The sequence below is a fragment of the Mustela erminea genome, chromosome 13, assembly GCF_009829155.1.
Source record: "Mustela erminea isolate mMusErm1 chromosome 13, mMusErm1.Pri, whole genome shotgun sequence".
Classification (NCBI taxonomy): Eukaryota; Metazoa; Chordata; class Mammalia; order Carnivora; family Mustelidae; genus Mustela; species Mustela erminea.
The window spans coordinates 27,329,226-27,352,606 of NC_045626.1; the positions used below are offsets into that span (position 1 = coordinate 27,329,226).

The 23,381-nt window shown below is 44.5% G+C and overlaps 1 protein-coding gene across 2 annotated transcripts in view; it reads left to right on the forward strand.

The window, feature by feature from the left end:
• Nucleotides 1-23,381, forward strand: part of PSTPIP2 (proline-serine-threonine phosphatase interacting protein 2) — a 71,515-nt gene that overhangs the window by 28,793 nt on the left and 19,341 nt on the right. For both annotated transcript variants that reach the window (XM_032310063.1, XM_032310062.1), the window contains exons 2-5: nt 9,714-9,814; nt 13,070-13,147; nt 16,463-16,497; nt 19,911-20,017. In XM_032310063.1, the coding sequence (XP_032165954.1) occupies nt 9,714-9,814; nt 13,070-13,147; nt 16,463-16,497; nt 19,911-20,017 (321 nt within the window). The remainder of the gene's footprint in view (nt 1-9,713; nt 9,815-13,069; nt 13,148-16,462; nt 16,498-19,910; nt 20,018-23,381) is intronic.

Consider the following 23,381-nt stretch of genomic DNA (forward strand, 5'->3'; position numbering starts at 1 on the left):
AAATCAGCATCACTGAGGTGAAATCCAGGTGTCAGCAAGGCGGTACTCCCTCGAGATGTTGTAGGGAAAAATCTGTTCCTTTTCCTTCCCAGCCTCTGGTGGCTGATGGCATTTCTTGGCCTTTGACACATCACCCCAGTCTTGCCTCTGTGGTCACATGGCTTTTCCTCCCTGGTGTCAAATCTCCCTCTACTCCTTCTCATAAGAACATCTGTGATTACATTTAGGACCCACCCAAATAATGTCCCTATTTCAATAGTCCTAATGTAATCATACCAACAAAGACTTGTTTTCTGTATAAGATAAAGTTCATGGAATCCAGGGATTAAGACGTAGGAATCTTTGGAGTCTATTCAGCCACCATAGGCATGTAGGGAGAAAATCCTGATTTTTCTGTTTAGATTTATTACAATGTTTTATTAGGTTAATACATTTCCTAATATTAAACCAATTTTGCATTCTTGGAATAAATCCCACTTAGTCATGTTATATTCTCTTCTGAATGTGGCATTGGATTATTTTTGCTAATATTTTATAAAGATTTATTTATTTATGAGAGAGTGAGAGACCGTGGGAGGGAAGGGGTGAGGCAGAGGGAGAGAGAGAATCTCAAGCAGACTCCCTGCTGAGCACAGAGCCCAGGGACAGGGACCTGATCCCACGACCTTGAGACCTTGACCTGAGCCAAAACCAAGAATTGGATGCTCAACCAACTGAGCCATCCAGGAGCCCCTGATCTTGCTAATATTTTATTTAGAACATTTTGATTAATATTTATAAGTTATATTGATCTGTAACTTCCTTTTCTGTATGCCATTAAGTTTAAATACTGTGTTATATTTGCTTTACAAGGTGAATTAGGACATTTTCTTTTATTTCCAATCAATTTTGGACCTTAGGAATAGTTTTTTCCCCTGAGGATTTGAGAATGGAATTCCATTCTACTATGAAAAATCCAGTTCTGTTGCTTTTTTCTGCTCCTTGATTACTTTCTGTTTCTTCTATGGAAATCAGCCTGTTTAAACTTTCTGTCCCAAGTGGGGTCCATTTTGCTAAACTGTATTTTCAGAATAGGCAAATTTCGCCTTTTTTTTTTTTTTAAATGCTCTAAGTTTGCGGTCTAGAAAAATCTCTTACCTCAATATTTAAAAAAATATATATTCTATATATCCTTCTTATATATGTATGATTTCCATGCCTAGACCTTCACTTAATCAGATATTTATTTTAGAGTATGATGTTAGGAAGGGCTCTCTATTTAGTTTTTTGGAAAAAGGACAGTCATTGTCACAATAACATTTATTGAATAAGCCATCCTTTGCTTTCTGGTTTCAAATGCTTCCTTTATCATATGTTAAATCCTCTGTGCACATAAAACCATTTCTGGACTGTTGTTTGTATTTTATTTACCTGAGTATCAGCTCTGCATGTCAGTATACCACACTTTTAAAACTTTTCTTACTTTATACTGTTTTTATATGGTAGGTAAGTCCTTACTCATTACATATCTCTTTGACATTTTCTGGGCTATTTTCATTCAACTACTCCGACAGTGCCTAGGGTCAGTCAGCTGTTGCTGTTCTGGACTCCATGTCCTTGCTAGGAGGCTGCTGGCTGGCAGAGTCCTTGCCAATGATGGCTTTGGAGTGAAAGTCAGCATCAGCTGCTCTGCCTGCCCTGAGAGCAGGGCGGGGCACTGGCGGGGTGCCCATGGCCTTCACATACCTTGCCGATTTTCCACAGTTGCTTCAGGTCCAGCCTTTGCCAATTTGAGCTTGAGGGTTTCTAGGGCTTTGCTGGGAAAGTTTGTGGAACTTCTGTTTTGCGTGGGTGGGAATACTGACTTCTGTCCTCTGTCCATCGAGCCCATTAGCTTTTTATATAACAGAAATTCCTACAAATCTCCAGCTTCCTCATTGGGCCCTACTTTTCCACTGTGGTTGTGGATCATTTGTTATTTTAGTGGGGCCAGCAAACACATGAGAGAGAAACAAAAGGCCTCAAAAAAAAAAAAAAAAAGCCCAAGATTTTATTTATTTATTTAAGAAAAAGAGAGGGGGAAGGGGAAAAGGGAGAGTAGAGAGAGACTCTCAAGCAGACACCCTGCTGAGTGCAGAGCCTGATGTGGGGCTCTGTCCCACAGTCCTGACGTTATGACCTGGGCCAAAACCAAGAGTCGGATGTTTAACTGACTGAACCACCCAAGCGCTCCAGAAGAGAACTGCTTTGAACATTTTGGTCCCCATCTTTCTCATCATTTTTTTTTTCTTTAAATTTCTGATGCAGAGGTTTGGTATCGCACAGTTACGTTCAAATGTATTTTCAGTTGAGTGGAGTTGCCTTTTTAATTGACCTGATGACCTGACAGGAGGGACATTTCTACATGTGAAAATGGATCCAGGCCAGACGGAGCTGGGGATGTGTGACGGAAGGTTGGAGGGAGTGAGGGAGACCTGCTGTGGGCTTGCAGAGCACAGCCGGGGTGGGAACTGGGGTGGGGTTCATTCTTGCCTCAACGTCCCCTGTGATGGCTTACGAGAGGGCTTAACGACACAACCATGACAGGATTCTGACTTTGGGTTTTAGGAACACTTGGCTGAAAACAGCAGTTTCTATAGCCTCTGACACCTTTCCAGCTGCTTCCTCTGATGATGACATAGTTATTTTTGAATAGCTACATTTATTTCACTGTGGTCCACTTTCAAGGAAAAAGTTCACACAGGTCTGAATCCATATGCTTTTTATTTCCGTGGCCTGGTCTTGAATGTGTCTCCCCTCATTCCTTTAGTTTATGAAGCACTTGACAAAGTCAAGGCATGGTATGTCGTTTGAGCCTTACAATACTCCCCAATTTTACAGCCTTGTAAATTCACACGAATGAAGACTAAGCGCTCAGCCCAAGGTCACACAGCTAGTGCAGTAGAATTTGGACTCAAACCCAAGTGTGGCGTGAAAGCCTGGGTGTGCCCACGGAGAATTGCTAGGTGGGGGTGGGGCGCCTGGCTGGCTCAGCCTCTGGATCTGTTTTAAGTTGGAGCCCCACATTGGGTGTAGAGATTACTTAAAAATAAAATCTTTAGATTTGCTGGGAAGTGGACTGACAGAAAATTAGCTATGCTCCTTGTCCTCCAGGAAGAGAAGCTGTGTGGTTGAGTGGTTTACGAATATAGACTTTGATCCTCAGTTTCTTGTCCTGTAAATGAAGATAAGAATGATACCCGTGTCACAGGGCTGTTACAAGGATTATACAGGACATTCCATGCATGATAGTCAGTATGCTCTTTGGAATACAGCAAGCATGCAATGTATATTGGACCTAATTTTTAATATTAATTAATAATAATTAATCCACATTTGCTGATAAGGTGAGTTTGAATCATCTGGTTTTACCTCTTTGGTATAAGAGACAGGAAAGTAAGTAGGAAAGCAAGGTCCAGGCGGAGAGCCTAGGGAGGTAACAGGAATGCCTTGGTCTGTATCCCGTGTCTACTGTTGCTGTATAGCTCTTCATGAATGACAGAGATTTGGATAATATTGTTGGTTAAGGGTTAAAATCTTTCATTGTCATTGGAGACAGTGATCAGGAGACCATCACTTCCTAGCGCCCTATTTTCTCCAGCTGTGAAACATGGAAATAGCTCTCACCTCGCTGTGTTTATGGAACGGGCGGTGGATCAATAATGCAAAGTGTGGCCGGCGGCTGTGTCACATGCCCAGGTGGTAGACAAATGCAGCCTTTGTAATGAACGGCATGGTCAGTGGCCCCACACCCTCCTAGAGGCATCAGCACTGATTCACAGTTTTTTACTCAAAGAGGTTTCAAAATGGGTGCCTGGGTGGCTCAGTGGGTTAAAGCCTCTGCCTTCAGCTCAGGTCATGATCTCAGGGTCCTGGGATCGAGTCCCGCATCGGGCTCTCTGCTCAGTGGGGAGCCTGCTTCCTCTTCTCTCTGCCTGCCTCTCTGCCTACTTGTGATCTGTTTCTGTCAAAGAAATAAATAAAATAAAAAAGAGGTTTCAAAATGAAGCTGGAACCGTGGAGTCTTCCCCTGCTCTCTTTTCCATGCCCATTTCCGGCCATGGTTCTCCTGCCTCCCACATCTGCCATGTTCTCTAGTTTCCTGCGTCCTGCTTTCCTCCGTGCTCGGCTCCTCTGCGCAGGATCCCCGATCTTCTCTCATCTTTCATCATGTCTGTGGCCGCAGTTCTCCAGCGGCAGAAAGTCACTTGGAAGGAATGCAAAAAATGGAGATGCCCCAAGCTCAGAACCTGGAGGTCTGGGTGGGACCTGGGGGTCTGCTGGGAGGATTCTGGCATAGGGTGGCTTTGGAGCCCCTGTGTAGAGAAATTGTGTGTAGCAGACACCATGAGAGAGAGAGACGCAGCACAGAACCAGACGTGGGGACAGCCATGGGGACACCCTGGCCGCAGTGCCTGTAACCGGGATGGCAGCTTGAGAGGCCACAGGTACTCTTTGCTTCCCCTCTGCCTTTATACCTTCTGCCCATAGGCCCCATGGTGGGAAAGGAGTCTAGAAACAAATTCTCAGAGGCCCCTGAAGCTGGGGGCTCAGCTCTGGGCAGGAAGGAGACCTGGATGTGCCTGGACCAAGTGAGCGGAATCAGACCTGAGTGTTAGATCTGGGGTGGGGAGCTGGTGGGCAGTAGAGTCACCCTCCTCCACCAGGCAGCCCACAGACACATCCTCCTTCGGGAACCCAGAGCCCCCCTGGTCCAGACTGCCTGCTGCCGTGCTCACGGGACTGTTAGTACTATTCTTTGGTTCACATGTCTGCTGATGTGGCACCCATGAGCTCACTGCTGGATTGGACAAATTTTTTGTCTTAAGGAAATAGAAATGTCTTTGTGGTTCAAGTACTAACCCATTGACTGAAACTTGAATGCTGTTTACCTGTCTGTGATTTGAGTATCATGAAACCTCGAGTTCTGGGGCTTGGGGAGGTTTGTTGGGTGCTTAGATTCACTCTCCCTTCTTTTTCTTCTCCCTGCCTCACCCAGGACTCCAACGCCAGGTCCACATCTAAGGCTGAGCTGCCTCTACCCCTTCTACTGATTTCCTCCTGCCCATTCTCCCTCTGAATCCTAATGCATTTTTTTTTGCCTTTTAATTTTATTGAGGCAAAATTTATATAAGATAAAAAATGCATAGGTCAGTGAGTTTCAGAAACTGCCTATACCTGTACAGCCCACACTTCTCTATGGAATGATCTTGGTAGGAATGTGGGTCACTTGGGTGTATGTTTTTCCATTGTTCCAGGAAATTCCTGGAGGGCCCCTTCCCACTCCAGCCCTATTTTCTCCCCTGGCTCAGGCAATCACTGTTATCTCTTTTACCAAGAATTATGTCCTAGTAGTGCCTCTCCTAGAATGTCCTGTGAGTAACATTACACAGTAAATACTTGTGTCGCATCTTTCACTGGCATGACCTTGCGATCCATCCAGGTGGTTTCATGGGTCAGTAGTTCTGTCTTTCTATCACTGAGTATTATCCCATTGTATAGACTTGACACACATTGTATGCCATTCATCAGTTGTTAGACATTTGGGCTGTTTCCAGTTTGGGGTTATTGGGTCTAACACTCCTACGACGATTCTCGTGCAAGTCTTTTTGTGGACATATGTTTTCATTTCGCTTGGGTAAATGCGAAATGGGTGGAACTTTGGGTCATGGGGTATGTATATATTTATCTTTTTGAGAATTTGCTACTTTTAAAAATGTACCATTTTTACATCCCCATCAACAAGGTGTGAGAGGTCTCATAGTTCAGCATTCCTGCCTACATTCATTGTTACTTTTCAGTTTTAGCTATTTTAGTGGGCGTGGGCATGAAGTAGATATTACTGTGACTTTAATTTGAATTTCCAGGTGAAGGTAAACAATTTTTCATGAACACTTTATTTGTCCATTTCTGTGTCATTGTGTTCTACTATTTTTATTTTTTCTTTTATTTGTGTTCCACTATTTTTATTTCCTTCCTTCTACTTACTATAGATTCATTCATTCTTTTTTCCTACTTCCATTAAGTGAAGGCTTAGATCATTACTTTTATTTATTTATTTTTTAAGATTTAATTTATTTATTTGACAGACAGAGATCACAAGTAGGCAGAGAGGCAGGCAGAGAGAGGAGGGGGGAAGCAGGTTTCCCGCTGAGCAGAGAACCTGATGTGGGGCTCAATCCCAGGACCCTGGGATCATGACCTGAGCTGAAGGCAGAGGCTTAACCACTCAGCCACCCAGATGCCCCAGATCATTACTTTTAAAAATTTCTTTTCTCTTTAAGCATTTAAATCTCTAAGTTTCCCTTTAAGCCCTATTTTGCTGCATCTCACAAATGTTGATGTATCATTTTCTTCATTATCAGTTGGTTTGAAATATTTTCTGATTTCTTGTGTGAATCCCAGTCCTTCTAAAAGACTCATTTTTTTCTCTTTGCTGATGACCCAAGCCTAATTTTTCTTCTCTATCTCATTCATTATATATTTTCTCTTTATAGTCTCATATATTGTTTTAGCCTCTAATTTTCCTTGTGCATGCACGTTTGTTTTATGTGTCTTTTACTGACTCCCTAAATGAACAACAGGATCCTTGATGGCAAGAACTCTAATGAGGACTTTGGAACGTGGTTAATATCTTGTCTGTAGTTGGCATACAGTTAATAGGCATTTCTCAAGCACCGTTAACGCGGAAGTTGCTTTGGGAGATAAAAGTTGGGTGTAATCCAGAAATCTTTTAAGAAATTAGCTAGTTTTTAAAAAGATGTTGACTAATGACATAAAATAATATAGAATAAGAGCCAAATAGAGGAATGGGCATTAAACACTCCAGGAATTCAGAAGAGGAAGAGAAGACTATAGTGGGAATTACTTGAGGAAGACTCCAGAGAGGAAATGGAATTTGAACTGGCTCTGAAGCAGAGGAGAGACTTAAATGAAGAGGAGGAAATGCCATTCCCACCATGGGGCAGGGGGAGCATGTGTAAAAGTCCTGGGGTAGAAACATTAACTGTTCATTTGGAGGTCAGGGGAAGAGACCCAGTATGGGAAAAGCTCAGGGAGAGAAGTCAGGGATACTGTGTAGGGGGCTTAGTTTACCAAGCTGAGGATACTGAGTTTATGGGGTTATGATTTCTGATGGCAGACCTGTGATGCCAGTTTTGTGCTCATGCAGTCTTGTAGCCTACTTGGCCCTCCAGATCCTTGGGGATTTCCATTCTTGGTCACCTCTGTAGCCCAGTCACTGCTCTGAAGCAGCAGTTCTGTTTTTCTTAAGGCTGAGAGCCAGGAGGCCGAATGACCTGGTTTGTTTCCATGAAACCCTAGTCTAGCTCCCATCCTTCCTGCCTGGTCCAAGAGTATCTGCACCTTTCATTAAGAAAAAGGGAACTTGGGCGCCTGGGTGGCTCAGTGGATTTAGCCGCTGCCTTCGGCTCAGGTCATGGTCTCAGGGTCCTGGGATCGAGTCCTGCATCGGGCTCTCTGCTCAGCGGGGAGCCTGCTTCCCTCTCTCTCTCTCTGCCTGCCTCTCTGTCTACTGTGATCTCTCTCTGTCAAATAAATAAATAAAATCTTTAAAAAAAAAAAAAAGAAAAAGGGAACTACATTTTTCAAATGAATATCATAACACAGGGAACCCAAGGGCTTTTCTCTGGGAAAGGCAAAGCACTTCCATCTACAAACTACCATTGACCATGGCCCTGTGTAACCATTCATTCACTCATTCACTCCGGAGTCCATTTTCATCCTTATCCTCAGAAGCACCTGGCTGGAACACAAGAGGTGTTCCTTCCCTACAGAATTTTATTGTAGACCTTAGGTGTGCATCATATGAAGCTAGAGGGTTTTGTGGTGTGTGTGTGGAGGGGTGCCCCAGACTAGGGAGAAGCTGCAGGGAACTTGCCAAAGAGTTGGGGCAGCAAGGTTCTTCATGTGGTGGATACCGAGCAGCAAATTCAGACGCTCGGCGCTCTGAGAGCCCAGGGAAGGGGGGGCGTCAGGGCTACTCAGAGGGGGCTTCCAGAGAACTTGGGGGCTGAGGGACTGGATTTGGATTCAGGAGGAGATAATGTAAACATTGTCTTAGAGTTGCCACGGAACGCTGCATTGTGGGAAATCATAAGATGCCTATGCGGCTGGGAGAGAAGTATGTATGGAGGGATGGCGGGAGGACTGAAGCTTTGGAGAGGCCATTTCCTTAGGCTTCTCGAGGCCTAAATCTATGCTGAAACAACAGCCAGAATTCATAGAATTAAAGGCATTTCTTACTTAGATTTAATTATATGTGTAAAATTGACTATTCTGATAATAACCCATCTTTATTTCATTTATTTATTTTTTAAAAGATTTTATTTATTTATCTGACAGAGAGATAGAGAGCACAAGTAGGCAGAACTACAGGTAGAGGCAGAGGGAGAAGCAGGCTCCCTGCTGAGCAGGGAGACCAGTGCAGGGCTCAATCCCAAGACCCTGGGATCATGACCTGAGCCAAAGTCAGACGCTTAATGACTGAGCCACCCACGTGCCCAATAATCCATCTTTAAAAATGCAGTGTGAGTTATGCCCAGTGAGGTTTCTGAATGCCATGTTAAAATCAGCCTCAAGCCTGGGTCCTACTGGATCTCTCTGGGACCCTATCTTCAAGGGATCCAGTGTAAGTGACAGCAAATGGAAGAGAGAAATTCTGCTTCTCTGGTGCCCGGGACTGTGTAGAGTGGTGTCTTCAGGAGTCCCCCAGTCACCACCAATGGCAGAGTGGTACCCCCTTCCGCTGACTGGGCCTGGGAAGGGGTGGTCACCCGGGCTGGGCAAGGGGTGGGTGAGTTCAGAGCTCCTCAGGGCACACCCAGTGGCAGCCAACTAACCTCTCTAAGGACCTGGAGCCTGAATCAGGCAGCTTGTTGTATGCATATGGAGGTAGCAGCCAGGGAAGCAGCCTCATTAGGGGATACTTCAGGGAATATTCTTGAGCCCCTGACTGGTTGGTTGGAGGGGCTGAGGGACTTTGATTTTAAAAATGTACTGCCTTTGGGGCTTCTGCTTTGGGGACTAAGGTAGCTTCCTCCAACCTCCCAGTGCACAGTAGAATCAAATAGGTATAAATTGCTAATTTAAAATGAAAAAAAAAAATTCCTCTCCCTCCAACCACCCATCACCAGCTGGGACCAGCCGGTGACCCTGTGATGGATCCTGCTGGTTCCCTTCATGTTTCCCAGTGGGCAGTGGACCCCCTCTTGGCTCCTGGGGCCTGGCTCCTGGCTCAGAGCTGCTTGCCCTTTGCAGGGATACCCTCAACCCCCGCCCAACACACCAGGCTTATTGTTTGTGGGAAGGGACATCCGTGTCAAGCTCCGTGACAAGTTTAAGGACAAAGGGAAGACTGTGTAGCCCTGGTCCCAGTTCTGGGTGGGGGTGCAGAGAGGGACAGAGCCCGGCCAGCCCTCTCGTCCTTGTGATCTCTCTGTCCCATCACTTCCTGCTTCGTGGCCCTTCCCCTTCCTAACGTTGACAGTTCTCCCATAGCTGCAAACACGCTTACGTCTTCTATTTCGTCCTCTTTGGTCATATCTGTCTTGGAGGTGAAGTGCGTTGAAACTTCCCACTGCCGGCTTCCCCCTGCGCTTGGCCCCGTGCACTCTTTAGGCCTGGGGACGCCGTCCTCAGGGTCCCTGCTCTGACGCCATGTTGTTTCTCACCAGAGCACGGACATCCTCAGCACCGCGGGCTACGACTGCCTCATCCAGCACCTCAACAATGGCCGCAAGAACTGCAAAGAGTTTGAAGACTTCCTGAAAGAGAGGTACCTGCTCTTCTTCCTCGAAGACGGAGGGGAGACAAAACCCATTCAAAGGAATCATTTACACTTTGTCTTTGGGGGTCCACAGGCCCTCTGCTGTAGCTTATGGGATGGTCCCCAAGAAGTAAATGGTTATTTCTCTCCTAGAGCTCTTAGAAATCCATGACAAAGGAGATTTAGGAATGAAGCAGTGCACAAAATATCATAAAATGCGAAGTGAAGTGATAGGGGTGGCACTAAAAACCTCCTGGGAGAGGGAGATTGTGAAAGACTGGTCAGTCCAGGCGGGACAGACAGGACCTTTCGGGGCCTTCAGAGGGCAGTGTGGATTTCATAGGTGGAGGAGTACCCTCGTGTCTGTGGGAGAAGAGCAAGGCTTAGCTGATTCAGAGGCTGGGGTGGGCTGGTGGGGCCACAGAGCCGTGAGAAAGATGGCGGCAGGTTGCAGCATCCTGGCGGGCGAGGGGCTTGGTGTTCAGGGTGGTCCATGGCAGTTTAAAGGACTTTTCCTTTCCTTTTCTTTTTTTTAATGGATAGGACTTCTTTTTAAAAAAAGTTCCATATTTAATGGGGTCAGTTAGTTTTGTGGAAAATCTTATCCCAGCAGAATACTCAGTTTCCCAGTGATTCTGGATGAAGGAGCACCTAGGAGGGATTTTTGGCCCAAGATTGGGGTCGTTGCTGGGACCCAAACTAGTGAACAGATCTTATTTGTGTCACACTGAATAAGAGGTTTATAACTTGGAGATCCAGACGTCAACGTGTTTTTCCATTAAGTGTTTCTATTTTCTTCTCAAGAGAAAATGGGGTAACATCACATTTCTATGGTTGTCTGCCCCCTTGAAGGTCCCCAGGGAACTGGAGCACTGGCTGGAGGGTTGGGTGGAGAGAGGTCCACCAACCCTCGGGCTCCAGGGAGCTGGCTACGTACCCCTCCTTTGAGGGACCAGCCTCCCTCTTCTACCCAAGCTGGTTGACAGTGGTGACACCAACATACAGTGTTCCTTTCTCCTGATGGGCACAGGAGGTGGGCTTCTACCTTTGTCCAGCAGACCTCTGACAAGGTAGCAGCAAACAGGTGTTTCACAACTATAAGATACACAGATTGCAGAATGTCCCTTGATTTTTAGCTCCTCCTCCAGGAAGGGCTTTTATACATTTTCTTGGGAAGGAACTAGCCTTGCCATACACCCATGAGGAGGCATTGGCTCCTGACCGAAGCTTCTGTTGCCCAGGCTGGACCACCCAAGAGACCCCTGACACAATGGGGATGGTGATGGAAATCAGGGATGTCCACCTGTTTTTTTAAATGAAACCCTCAGAAGAAATAAAATAAAAAGAAAAAAATAAAGTTTTTTAAAGAAGAAAGAAATAATAAAAAAAATTTTACACTGCCACCTAGTACACACATGTATAAAACAAAAGTTTTACAAATATCACTGCCCTATTATTTTATTCTTTAGTTATTTTTTTTTTAAGAGAGCATGAGAGAATGCACAAGTTGGTGAAGGCAAGAGAAAGAGAGAGAGAATTTTTTAAAAAAGATTTTATTTATTTATTTATTTGAGAGAGAATGTGCATGAGAGAGAGAGCATGGTGCACAAGCAGGGGGAGGGGGAAGAGGGAGAACAGACCCCCCTCTGGGCAGGGGGCCTGATTCACGGCTCCATCCCAGGACGCTGAGATCATGACCTGAGACGAAACCAAGAGTCAGTGCTTAACCAGCTGAACCACCCAGGCGCCCCAGAAGAGTAGCTTTTCATATGAAGTTGGGTAATTAACTTACCATGGGAACTTACAAAGTGGCAGCTCCAGAGGCCTCACACACAGAGATCGTGTGTTTATGACTCATCAGCTCTGGGCAGAAGGGCAGGTGACCTTCCGGGAGGATGTGCTTGTTCCTTGTGCAGAACTGTTCTTTCCCGTCCTTTTCTTTCTGTTTCATACATTCTCACTCAGTACAGCCACTCTCTCTGTGCCAGCCAGAGTTGATTAGTATGCTTTGGAGGTCTCTGCCCGTACATGTTTACTCCGGTATTTCCCACCTGGATGTCCTCCCTTCTCCCTGATGCCTAAGTGAGTTGTCCCCATCCTTCAAAGTCCAGGTCAAATTCCCCCCACCTTCTCTTCTTCTCCCCCGAACATTATCCCCTCTTCCACCTCCCTTACTTCCTTTTAGGAAGCATTCTATAGAACATTCCAGGCTGAGGTCTTCCACTGGTTGACAAGGAAATGAACTTATTTTGTCCCTTGTACCTCTTGTCTTTAGACTCTCTCACCCAAAGAACCCAGGATGGGGCCAGCTTATATACCAAGCTCCTGATATGAGCAAGAAACGAATATAAAAATGAGGATCATCACCCTGCAGCCAGTAGCTAGGGGCAATTAAATGAGACTATGTTACTAGCTGCCACTTAATGAAGGCTTGCCAATACACATATAAACTACCATATATTTTGCATACATTATCTCATTCATTCTCCTACTAACCCTGTGTGATGAGTTTTATCATCCTTATTTTACAGCGGAAGAAACTGAGGCTCAGGGAGGTTATGTAACTTGTCAAAGGTCACACAACGAAGAAAGGATAGATCTGGTTTCAAACCTAGGAAAGTCGGGTCCCGGAATCTGGTACAATGTACCTGCTATGGTCCCTGAGACACCATAATGGATGGGGAAATGGGGATATTTGGCACATTAGAAAGGCCATGCTGCACCAAGTAAAAATCAGTTGTTCTTGTGAGACCTGCCAACTGCAGAGCCTGTATTCTGAAATTGCCCTCTCATTGCTGCAGTTTAGCTATGTCTTTGAATTGACTATGGATGAGGAACTCTATAGGATGGTTAAAGGGATACTCTTCGAGAACATGGGAGGAGGGGTGAGCCTCAGGAGTGCAGCATTTGGTGGAAATATCGTATTCCACTTAAGTATATATATATAAATATAAATAAAAATCAATTTTTGGTAAATAAATCCTTGGGTCATAGTTTTAAATAGTCTGTAATGTCCTAGCCTGTGCTGGTCGGGAGGTTGTGTCTGGTTTTGCTGTGATGTCCATGCTGGTGACTTAGAGATGAAGGCTACTGGTCTTCTCATAGTTCTTCTGGTCGGGTAGAGGGAGTTCTGCCTTTTAGAGACTGGTTTATATCTGAGCTTCTCCCGTCAGAGGTGCAGTTTTGCCCTCGAGGGGCGTGCCATGTGTTTTAACTAAGAATCAACTCCAAGAAGGACTCAGAGCCCTCTCCTATTCCCCTCAGGGCATCAATTGAAGAGAAGTATGGCAAAGACCTTCTCAACCTCTCCAGGAAGAAACCATGTGGACAGTCGGAGATCAAGTAGGTGCCACGCTTCGTTCTGGGTTCCTGGTCAACCAGTACTACTGGGAGCCCCCATCACTTCAGCAGACAGAGCTGGCCCATGGGGTGACATGTGTTGGGTGAAAATAGTTCAAATTGTTTCCCTCCCCCTTATTTCCAGTTGTGAAAAATACAGAAAAATAGAAAGAAGGCTCAAATGAACTATGAAGCCATGACCCATTAGTAAAACCTTCTAGATTTAATTTGAAGTCTTTTTCTATGTATACTGTTTCATAGAGAGGATTATATTAATTTTATACTAGACGTTTAATAGAGGGGCTTAGGCACATGCACGCATGCTGTTTATGACAACTGTGAGAGATGGTCTTTGTGCCATTTTATGGCTCTCACCACTGATAGGAGGTATCTTTTTTTTTTTTTTAAGATTTTATTTATCTACTTGACAGACAGAGATCACAAGTAGGCAGAGAGAGAGGAAGGGAAGCAGGCTCACTGCTGAGCAGAGGGCCCGATGCGGGGCTCCATCCCAGGATCCTAAGATCATGACCTGAGCCGAAAGCAGCGGCTTAACCCACTGAGCCACCCAGGCGCCCCTCTTTTTTTTTTAAAATATTTTATTTATTTATTTGACAGAGAGAGAGATCATAAGTAGGCAGAGAGGCAGGCAGAGAGAGGGGGTGGAAGCAGGCTTTCTGCTGAGCAGAGAGCCCGATGCGGGGCTCCATCCCAGGATCCTAAGATCATGACCTGAGCCGAAAGCAGCGGCTTAACCCACTGAGCCACCCAGGCGCCCCTCTTTTTTTTTTTAAATATTTTATTTATTTATTTGACAGAGAGAGAGATCATAAGTAGGCAGAGAGGCAGGCAGAGAGAGGGGGTGGAAGCAGGCTTTCTGCTGAGCAGAGAGCCCGATGCGGGGCTCGATCCCAGGACCCTGAGATCATGACCTGAGCCAGAGGCAGAGGCTTAACCCACTGAGCCACCCAGGCACCCCGATGGGAGGTTTCTGTATGACGATTTACTTTTCTGTTATTCTCTGAATACAGATATGGCTTTAGGACACACTGCCTCTCATCTACAGGGCTGGTGGCTTCATGGGCAGTCATATGGACTCCTGCATTGATATTTATCGAGCTCTTCAATATTTAGCAGAAGGAGTCTAACCCAAATTGATATATATTTTTTAAAAATATTTAAGTATTTATTTGAGAGAGAGGAAGTGAGAGAACGAGCATTGGGGGAAGAGGCAGAGAGAGAATCTCAGGCAGACTCCCTGCTGAGCCGAGAGCTTGGTGCGGGACTCGATCCTAGGACCCTGAGATGAGGCCCTGAGCCAAAACCAGGAGTCAGACGCTTAACAAACTGAGCCACCCAGGCGCCCTGATCCAAAATGGTATTTATTATATTCATACACATTTGATTTCTAACTTAGCAGATTCCTAGAGAGCCTCTGCATTGTTCTCTCTGCTCTGTGACAAAAGCCAGTCAGTGTTCCTTCTAAGAGCGTAGCTCGGAGAGAAAGATGCAATGGGGAATAATTCCTGGCAATGGTGTCTCCACGGTTGACATGGAAGGTTATTTAGGTGACTCCTGTCTCTGGTACCTCCAGGATGATCTTTAGGAAGGGGCCCTGGATAAGAGCGCGAGACTCTCCTTCTGCATGGACTAGTTGGACTTTTCCCTCTCCTGGACCACACGGAGACTTGGGTTTCTAAGGGGCTGCATTAGGGCTAAGGCCAAAGCGCTTATGTAAAGGGTGGTAGGATATTTTCTCTTCCCACAATGAAGAACCCTAGGGAAGAATGGAGACGACATGGCTGGGCCACCATCCCCAAGGTTCCGATTCTGTCTCTGGATTGTCATCATCCCCTGAGCAAGGGAAATAGCAATTAAGTGATGATATGAGGCAACAATGTTAATGACAAATGGAAGAGCTATTTGGACTGCCCTCTTAATGGCCCTTCAGGTGGGAGAAAAATTTTACACCCTGAACAATTTATGAGTAAAGCTGGGTTTCAGCTCCATGATTCCCCATCGAGAAAGACTTCTGGTTGTACGTGCTGCCATGTCCCTCTGCATATCTCAGTAATGCCAGTAGAAAGTCTGCGCTTCGTGAAGCTCATTCGTCCTTCTGGACCGCTGGCACATTTGTCCGATGGGATTCTTTCTAGTACACTGTGTTCCTTGAAAAATCGTGTCATAAGTTGGATAAAGTGAACGGAGAATGTGCAGTTATTTTTTCTGCTTGATGTCTTTGTAATAATTGGGAATATTTGTGTGAGAAAAGGCATGGAGAAAGAAGAATCCTCTCTTTTGGGATAAGTGAACAGAGCAGCGGAAGCGAAAGAGCTGGAAGATGTGGTCAGCTGGAAAAGACAAGGGCTTTTACTTTGCAAAGTAACAAAACTTGCTACACACGTATATACATATAGGAAGTGATCCGTGATCTTATGCTGTGGGGGCTGGGGGCTGGTGAATTCACAAAGTTCCATTCTTACTTAGAGGGGCCTGACTGAGCCCAGTGAGATCTGCTTCTATGAAGGCAGCATGAGTAAGAACATTCCCAGGGCCAAGTGACCTCAGAAGGAGGTTTACTTAAGAAGTGTAGGATGGGGGAAAACTCAAACCACAGGCAAGGGGGGTCTCCCCGGGTGCAGGAGCCATGGGCTATAAGAGGATGGGGGGACATCAAGAGAAGGTGTGAAAAATGAGTCAGGGTCTTTCCACACCAAAACCGTGAGGTAATAAATGTCTGTTGTTTTAAGCTGCTAAATTTGTGGTAATTTGTTATTCAGCAATGGAACACTAGTGCAATGTGTTTAGTGTCTCCCCCATTAGAGCCTGAGGTCTGGGATCATGTCTGTCTTGTATCATTGAATCTTTAACATCTGCCACAACATGTGGCTCATAGTTTATGTTCAAGGAACACATGGTTGATGAATGGAAATAGGGGGCAATCAGGAGCCAGAGTGTGAACCCTTCCTTTACTGGCTTGTATCCACATTTCTAATGATCATACCTTAGAGAAGGACCAGTATTCTTATGAGAAAGGGACCATAACTCCTATAATACCATTGGGGGAAAGGAAGCATGAGGAATTTTGGCATCTTGCTCTACCCAGGTGGACAGTGGAGAAGCTTATGCCTGGGATTGAGAGAGTGAGAAAGAGGAAAGTGAATGGCCAAAGTCTTGATCCTTTGTGGTCTTTCCAAGCTCACAGGCAGAGTTGAGCTGGAAGGCCGTGAGATTCAGGCAGAGAGAAGCGTGCAATAGCATTATGAAATTGCACAGCCAGTTTCCAGAACTGAAACTATACATGTGCTTGTTTTTTAGCACCCTGAAGCGGGCCCTGGAGGTCTTCAAGCAGCGTAAGTGATTCTCTAAACTGTGTTTGCTGGCCCTGGCAAGTTGCTGAGTCTGTCTGTCCCAGAAGTGGGTTTTATTTTTATTTTTATTTTTTTAAAGATTTTATTTATCTATTTGACAGAGATCACAAGTAGGCAGAGAGGCAGGCAGAGAGAGAGAGGAGGAAGCAGGCTCCAGCTGAGCAGAGAGCCCAACGCGGGGCTCGATCCCGGGACCGTGAGATCATGACCTGAGCCAAGGGCAGAGGCTTTAACCCACCAAGCCACCCAGGTGCCCCAGAAGTGGGTTTTAATTTGAACAGCGATCTCATATTGGGTGAAAAAAAAGTTAGAGCAGCTCGCAAGGTGAGAAGGAGCTCTGCAGAGCTGAAACGAGCAGGAGAACCCATCCTCCACACCCCCACGTCGTGATGTGCATTTGACTCCCTTAGAGCAGCGGTTCTCACACTTGAAATCCAGGGCGAGACCCTGGCACTTAGGCCTTTAAGGGGTCCTGTCCAGTTCTATTTATTTATTTATTTAAGAAAGAGAGAACACAGCAGGGGAGGAGGGGCAGAGGGAGAGGGAGAAGCAGACACCCCACTGAGCAGGGAGGCCCATCTCGGGACTCTGGGATCATGACCTGACCTGGAGGTAGACGCTTAACCTACTGAGCCACCTAGGTGTCCCCACTTCTTTTTTTTCTTTTTCTTTTTCTTTTCTTTTCTTTTCTTTTTTTCTTAAAGTAATCTCTTCTCCCAACATGGGGTTTGAGTTCATGGTCGTGGATCAAGATCAAGAGTTGTACTCTCTACCAACTGACCAGCCAGGTGCTCCCCACTTCAGTTCCCCAGGCCAATTCCCAGGAAGTGCCTTTAAGGCTTTCTGTTCTTCCCAATACCTGGTGCTTCCAAGCTAGCGATTTTAACATGACACTGTAGATGCGACATGTGCTTAAAGTGTTTCTGTAGCTAGATGTAGGTTCTAGATGTTTGTAAATATTAGCTAAATAGTTATTCATCCTAACTTTTCCATAGAAGGTGTCTTCTTCCTTCTTTAACCACGAATAAAAACATTTCTCCAGGTGGAAATATTGTTTATGTTTCTTGTTTCTTAGATACCCACAAGCCTAAACATGTGGGCCAAGGGAGCTTCAGCCTAGGCTGGATCTCTTAAGCCTATAAACTTGTTCATACTTAACTTATTTTCTTTTCCCCCCCAAAATAGTTTTATTTCCTTCTTATTAAAAAAAACCATACATTTATATATATTTGTCTTAAAAATTCAAGCAAACAACTAACTAGTTAAACAACTATCGAGAAGATAATGAACATTTGAACTTTCACTTTCTAGCGATAAGCAGTTATTGGTGAATGTGATTCCAGGTGTTTTTATGCAATGAAAATTATACACAAATATGTCTATTCATATAAATAAAGAGGATGATACTGTTTCAGTGGTACAGATTCTATGAGGTGAGGACAGATCCTATGTTTTAAAATAAATTTTGAAATGAAAATATCAATTTTAAAAAATATTTTATTTATTTATTTGACAGAGATCATAAGTAGGCAGAGAAGCAGGCAGAGAGAGAGTGGGGGAAGCAGGCTCTCCCTACTGAGCAGAGAACCTGATGCAGGGCTCGATCCCAGGACCCTGGGATCATGACCTGAGCTGAAGGCAGAGGCTTTAACCCACTGGGCCACCCAGGTGCCCATGTCTCTTCCATTCTTAAGCCCGTCTGTTGAGTTTTTTTTTTTTTTTTAATCTCCATTAGTGTGTTTTTTATTTCTAAAATTTCTGTTCAGTTCTTCTTTTTTTAATCTTTTTAAATTTTTATTTATTTATTTGAGAGAGAAAGCAGAAGGAGGAGGAGGGGCAGAGGGAGAGGGACAAGCAGACTCTGCTGAGCAGGGAGCCCGTTGGGCCTCAGGACCCAAGATCATGACCTGAGACAAAGTCAGATGCTTAACTAACTGAGTCACCGAGGTTCCCCTGAAAATATCAATGTTTTGATCATGCTAGAAGTTTGGTAGATTATCTTTCTAGACCTTTTTCTATGCATTTGTAATTTTCCTTCTCTTTCTTAAATCGCAGACACACACACACACACACACACACGAGTTTTTGTATGAATGAGATTATACTATACCTAGCTCTCTACAGTTTGTTTTTCTGAATATTATCTAAACATCCCATTTCAATTCACATAGGTCTGCATTATTATTTCACATTTGAAAGTTCTGAGGGGCACCTGGCAGCTTGGTCAGTGGAGAATGTGACTTTTGATATCACAGGATTGTGAGTTGAAGCTCCACACCGAGTACAGAGATGACTTAAAAATGAAATGTTCAAAAAAAAAAAAGAAAATTTTGATCTTACAAAATGCCAGACTTCCTCCAGAAAGGTTGTACTGATTTTTCCCTCCACCAAAGGTGCTGTTTTCCCCCAGGCTTGCCAAAATGAAGAATTTTCACACTTCAAAAAATTTCCCCAACTTAAAAGCAAAAAATTATATATTCTGTGGTTTCAAGTTTTACATTTCATTCAATAGCTTTAAGGCTGAATACATTTTCAAATGTTTATTGGCCATTTAGCCAATCTTTAAAAAAAATCATGTTCTTTAAGCAGTTTCTTATAATGGAATATATATGTATATATTTCTTTTGAGTCATAAATGTTCTTTTATATAGCTATTTACTCTTTTTGATATAAGTTACTAATAGTTTTTCCAATTTGTTATGTATCTTCGAACCTTGTTCAAGGTTGTTTTGACACACACAAGTTTAAAATTTTTTCTTAGGTCAGATCTGTCAGTCTTTCTAGCTTTAATGCCATGCTTCAATTAGTTTTCTTAGAACAAGTAAAATAAGAATTTTGTTCTTGTTGTTGTTGTTTTTGTTATAAAGATAAGCCATGCTCATTACAAAGATCTTAGAAAATAAGGGGAAGAAATCACCAGTCATCTTTCTATCTAGAAGTAACTATTGGTACCCAAAATTTTCGTGTATGACCTTTCTCACAAATGCTCAGGCTCATGTTAGAGATAGAAAGACTATTAGAGTCATCTAATGTGAAATAAGTATTGAATTTGAAATCGTAGTGGGTTTTGTGATATCTTCTACCACATAAGCTCTGTGAGCTGGGGCCTTGGCTATTTTTCAGTCTAGCCCGGGGCACATACTAGATGAGTGACAGCCAGTGGTAGGAGGCTAAGCTAAAGGATTTCCTAGCTTTGGTCTTGGTGGCCAAGGCAAGGCTGGTCACATGGAAGCACTCAATAAATGGTGACCGAGTGAAGTACGTTATTTTTACCCCTTGCTCCAGTATTTTGTGCATACGTTTTGTGTGGTTTTGTATATTTGAATTCAGACATATGTAGATCTTGTGTATTGTTTTTTGTTTTGTCTTTTTTTTTTTTTTTATTCTTTTTGCAGAAGTAGACAGTGTGGCCCAATGTCACATTCAGCTTGCCCAGACCCTAAGAGAAGAGGCCAGGAAGATGGAAGAATTCAGGGAAAAGCAGAAGCTACAACGGAAAAAGGTTGGATTTGTGTATGTGTGAAGAAGTTGCTTCTCCTGTGGCACAAAACTCCAAGCTTGTTTGTTCATCAGGCTCCTTGGCTCATTCCTGCCTTCATGCAGCCATGCTCTTTTAACCAACCTATCAGATTCTTTATTGGGAAACCACATGGAGACCCAATCTAGATGGTTATGTCCCTGTGCCCATTTGCATCTGGGTCAGTTCTCTTTGAATTCTTGCAGAGTTTAGGGGGCTGGCCTGCCTTCCTCTTCTTCTCATATCTGCTGCCACTATTCCAACTGACTGGCAAGGGGGAGCCCTCTGTCTTCAGTAGAGTCTAGGGCGTTAGACCTGGAGGGCTCCCAGATCACACTCCTCCTAGGGACGAGGCAGTAAGGGAAGGGTAAGTCATGGAAAAGACTCACATTCTCCCAGAGACCATCCAGTCCAAATGCCTTATTTTATAAATAGGGAAACTGAGGCTCTGAGAAATCAAGTCCTCTTTGTCTTCAGAGCAGGTGCACATAGGCTCCTCTTCATTGATGGGATTTACTCTGTTGGACTACACGGAAGGACACAGGAGTAAGCAGAGTTAATAAAACTGGCAAACATTTGAGAAGTTATAAGGATCAAGAAAAGAAGTTCAGTTTTATGATTGTAAAGCATTCCTTAGAACTAGACCTTAGTCCCTAGACTAGACCAGGGCAAGACTGGACTAGACTAACTAGTCCTTAGAGTAGAGCAGCCACTATCCTGACTCTCTTCTAATTTGTTACTAAATGACTTATATATCCAGGTTGGCCTGGCAGCCAAGAAGGGACCTTCAACATTTCTTTCTTATATCTGGTCTATAAGGTTGGAACCTCGGATTCTCATGGGGGGAACATGCTCTTTCCTATTCGGCATCCAAAGATTTCCAGCCCGATCTCCCAGATAGCTCTGCATGGACTTTTTGGAAATCCATCCTCATCGTGGCTCCTGGCCACCTGAAGGTTATTGTCTGTAGTGTGTGTATCTAATGAAACATCCAGCGGTTCAGGCCAACTCTACCCGTACATCAACCTCAGCAGCGTTGCCTATGGCTCTAGGTCAGATTCTAATTCCAGATTTTTTGGTGACTACTTGGCATTTGGAGTGGGTGAGCCTTTGGACCCTGGCTGCCTTCATCTACAGTCATTCCCGAGCTGCTCTTGCAGCTGTGGCTCTTGTGAGGACGGAAGGGTGGACACTAACTTGTAAGGAACACCGTATCCTGTGGCTTATTACATACTCACGCTTCATGTATCAGGTTTGAGAGGTACATCTGACCTCAGATATTTTTCAGAGCAGAAAGAATATGCTTTTATACCAACCCATTGGATAGTCACACTGTTTTTGGCTGACAACGCCAGCCCTACCCATCTACCTAGAGGAATAACCATTTTTCAGAGGCAAAAATGCCTTAGACAGTCAGAGTCTATGCATACATGATTTCCAGGAAGAGGAGCAGAAGGTCATTTCCTCATAGTTCTGAGTGCCTTCGGTGGCCTTGGTCACTTCAGGGAGTGTTCTGTTCATTTTGCAAGGCTTCTGAAACTTCCCTTCCTAACAAGTTACAAAGACCAAATTCTCGTAGCTCAAAGAATATGTTCTGTATTCTGTTACGCAATAGAGGAGCCAGTGTTTGAGCCACTGCTGTCATCCCTGTTCCTTTTATCCTATGTGCTCTCTTGTGCAGAAGAGGGCCTTCTGAGCTTTCTTGGGGGAAGTCCAAAGTTTATTAATAAATTTGCAGTTACTTGTGTCACAATGGACTCTAGATTGTACCACTTCTGTATTTAGATACTTTTGTTTTTTCAAATCAAACTTTGGGAGAAAATATATCAGTGCTAACTTCTCATTTTCACTGGCCCAACCCTGCATGCTTTGGTCTTCCACTTTTTGGAAACTAAACCATTTCCACTTATCAAGGAAAGCCATCAATTGGTTTCGTTCTTTCTTTTTTTGTATTTTGTTTGTTTGTTTTATTTATTTATTTGTTAGACAGGGAGAAAGCGTGAGTGAGCACAAGCCGGGAGAGCAGCAAGCAGAGGGAGAAGCAGGCTCCCTGCCGAGTTGGGAGCCCGATGTGGGACTCAACCTCAGGACCCTAGGATCATGACCTAAGCCAAAGGCAGCTGCTTAACTGACTGAGCCCCCAGCATCCTCATCAGTTGGGTTGTTTTAGAAACTTGGGCAAGGGGAAGTGTGGGCAGAAGGGCTAATCAGAAGTTAATGGTGTACTCACTTAGACAACTAGATTTCTGCGGTGGTGAACAGTACAGACATGGTCAGCCTTCCCTCCATGAGTGTAGAGCATGGCTAGAGACATCATGTGACATAGTCATCATGATAAAGCACAATGAACCTTAACTAGTAGGGAAGGTGCAGAGGCCACGTGAATGTACAGTGGGGACACCTGACCTCATCAGTGAGGCTGGGGAGGTCTCCTGGGGGGTGACCTTGAAGCTTGTCTCTTGAAGGGACAGCACATGGTCAGGGGCTCTCCTCTGATGCCCATATTCTGTTCTACATCTCAGCTAAGACTGGGATGATCGTGGAGCCATGTTGTTCTGCCTGTGTAACAAGCCATCTCTGAAGAAAGGAACCTCCTGGGTTGTACAAAGTGACCTGTTTTCTGAATACAGTCTGAATGCAGACAGACAGACACACAGACCACTGAAAAGCTCTTTCAATAATTTACCATAGGGTCATTTGGGTCATTTATATATCTCTTCTTTCTTTCCCCTGCCCTCTTGCTTTTCCCTACCTTAGAACAGGGGTGATAGTTCTGGCACTACTTTGTGTTAGCAGTAACACAGAAATTTGATTTCCACTGGGTTTGGCCTTAGAAGACTTGCTGTGACTAGGTTCCTCTGTAAGTGAACACAGACCTGAGGAGGCTTTAATCAAAGAGCTGGACTCGGTGTCCCTGAATGACCTTAAGCAATATCTATCACCTCTTGGGCCCTAAGGTCGCACCTGTCAGGTGGCAGCCAGACTGCCTCTCTAGGGTCCTGTCCAGATGCAGATGCCAGGCATCCTCGAAGGCAGAGAAGAAGAGAAACGGAAATGTTCTGGCTAATTAATAAGACTTGGTAGCCATCTCATTGGTGCCTGAAGCACATGTTATATGCAAACTGGACACAAGAAGGCCTGGCTGGGGCCATAAACTATGAAACAGTAGCAGCTCCCAAACTGAAAGAATGGCAATGTGTATATTTGGTCTGGAAGAGACGGCAGACTAGACCAACATCGCTAACTGAACTGCTCCAGGGAAAATTAGAAACCATTAACAAATAAACCCAGTTCCTCCTCCTGGCAGAGGTACATAGGCAGTCATGTGAACCACACAGCTTCCTGTCTG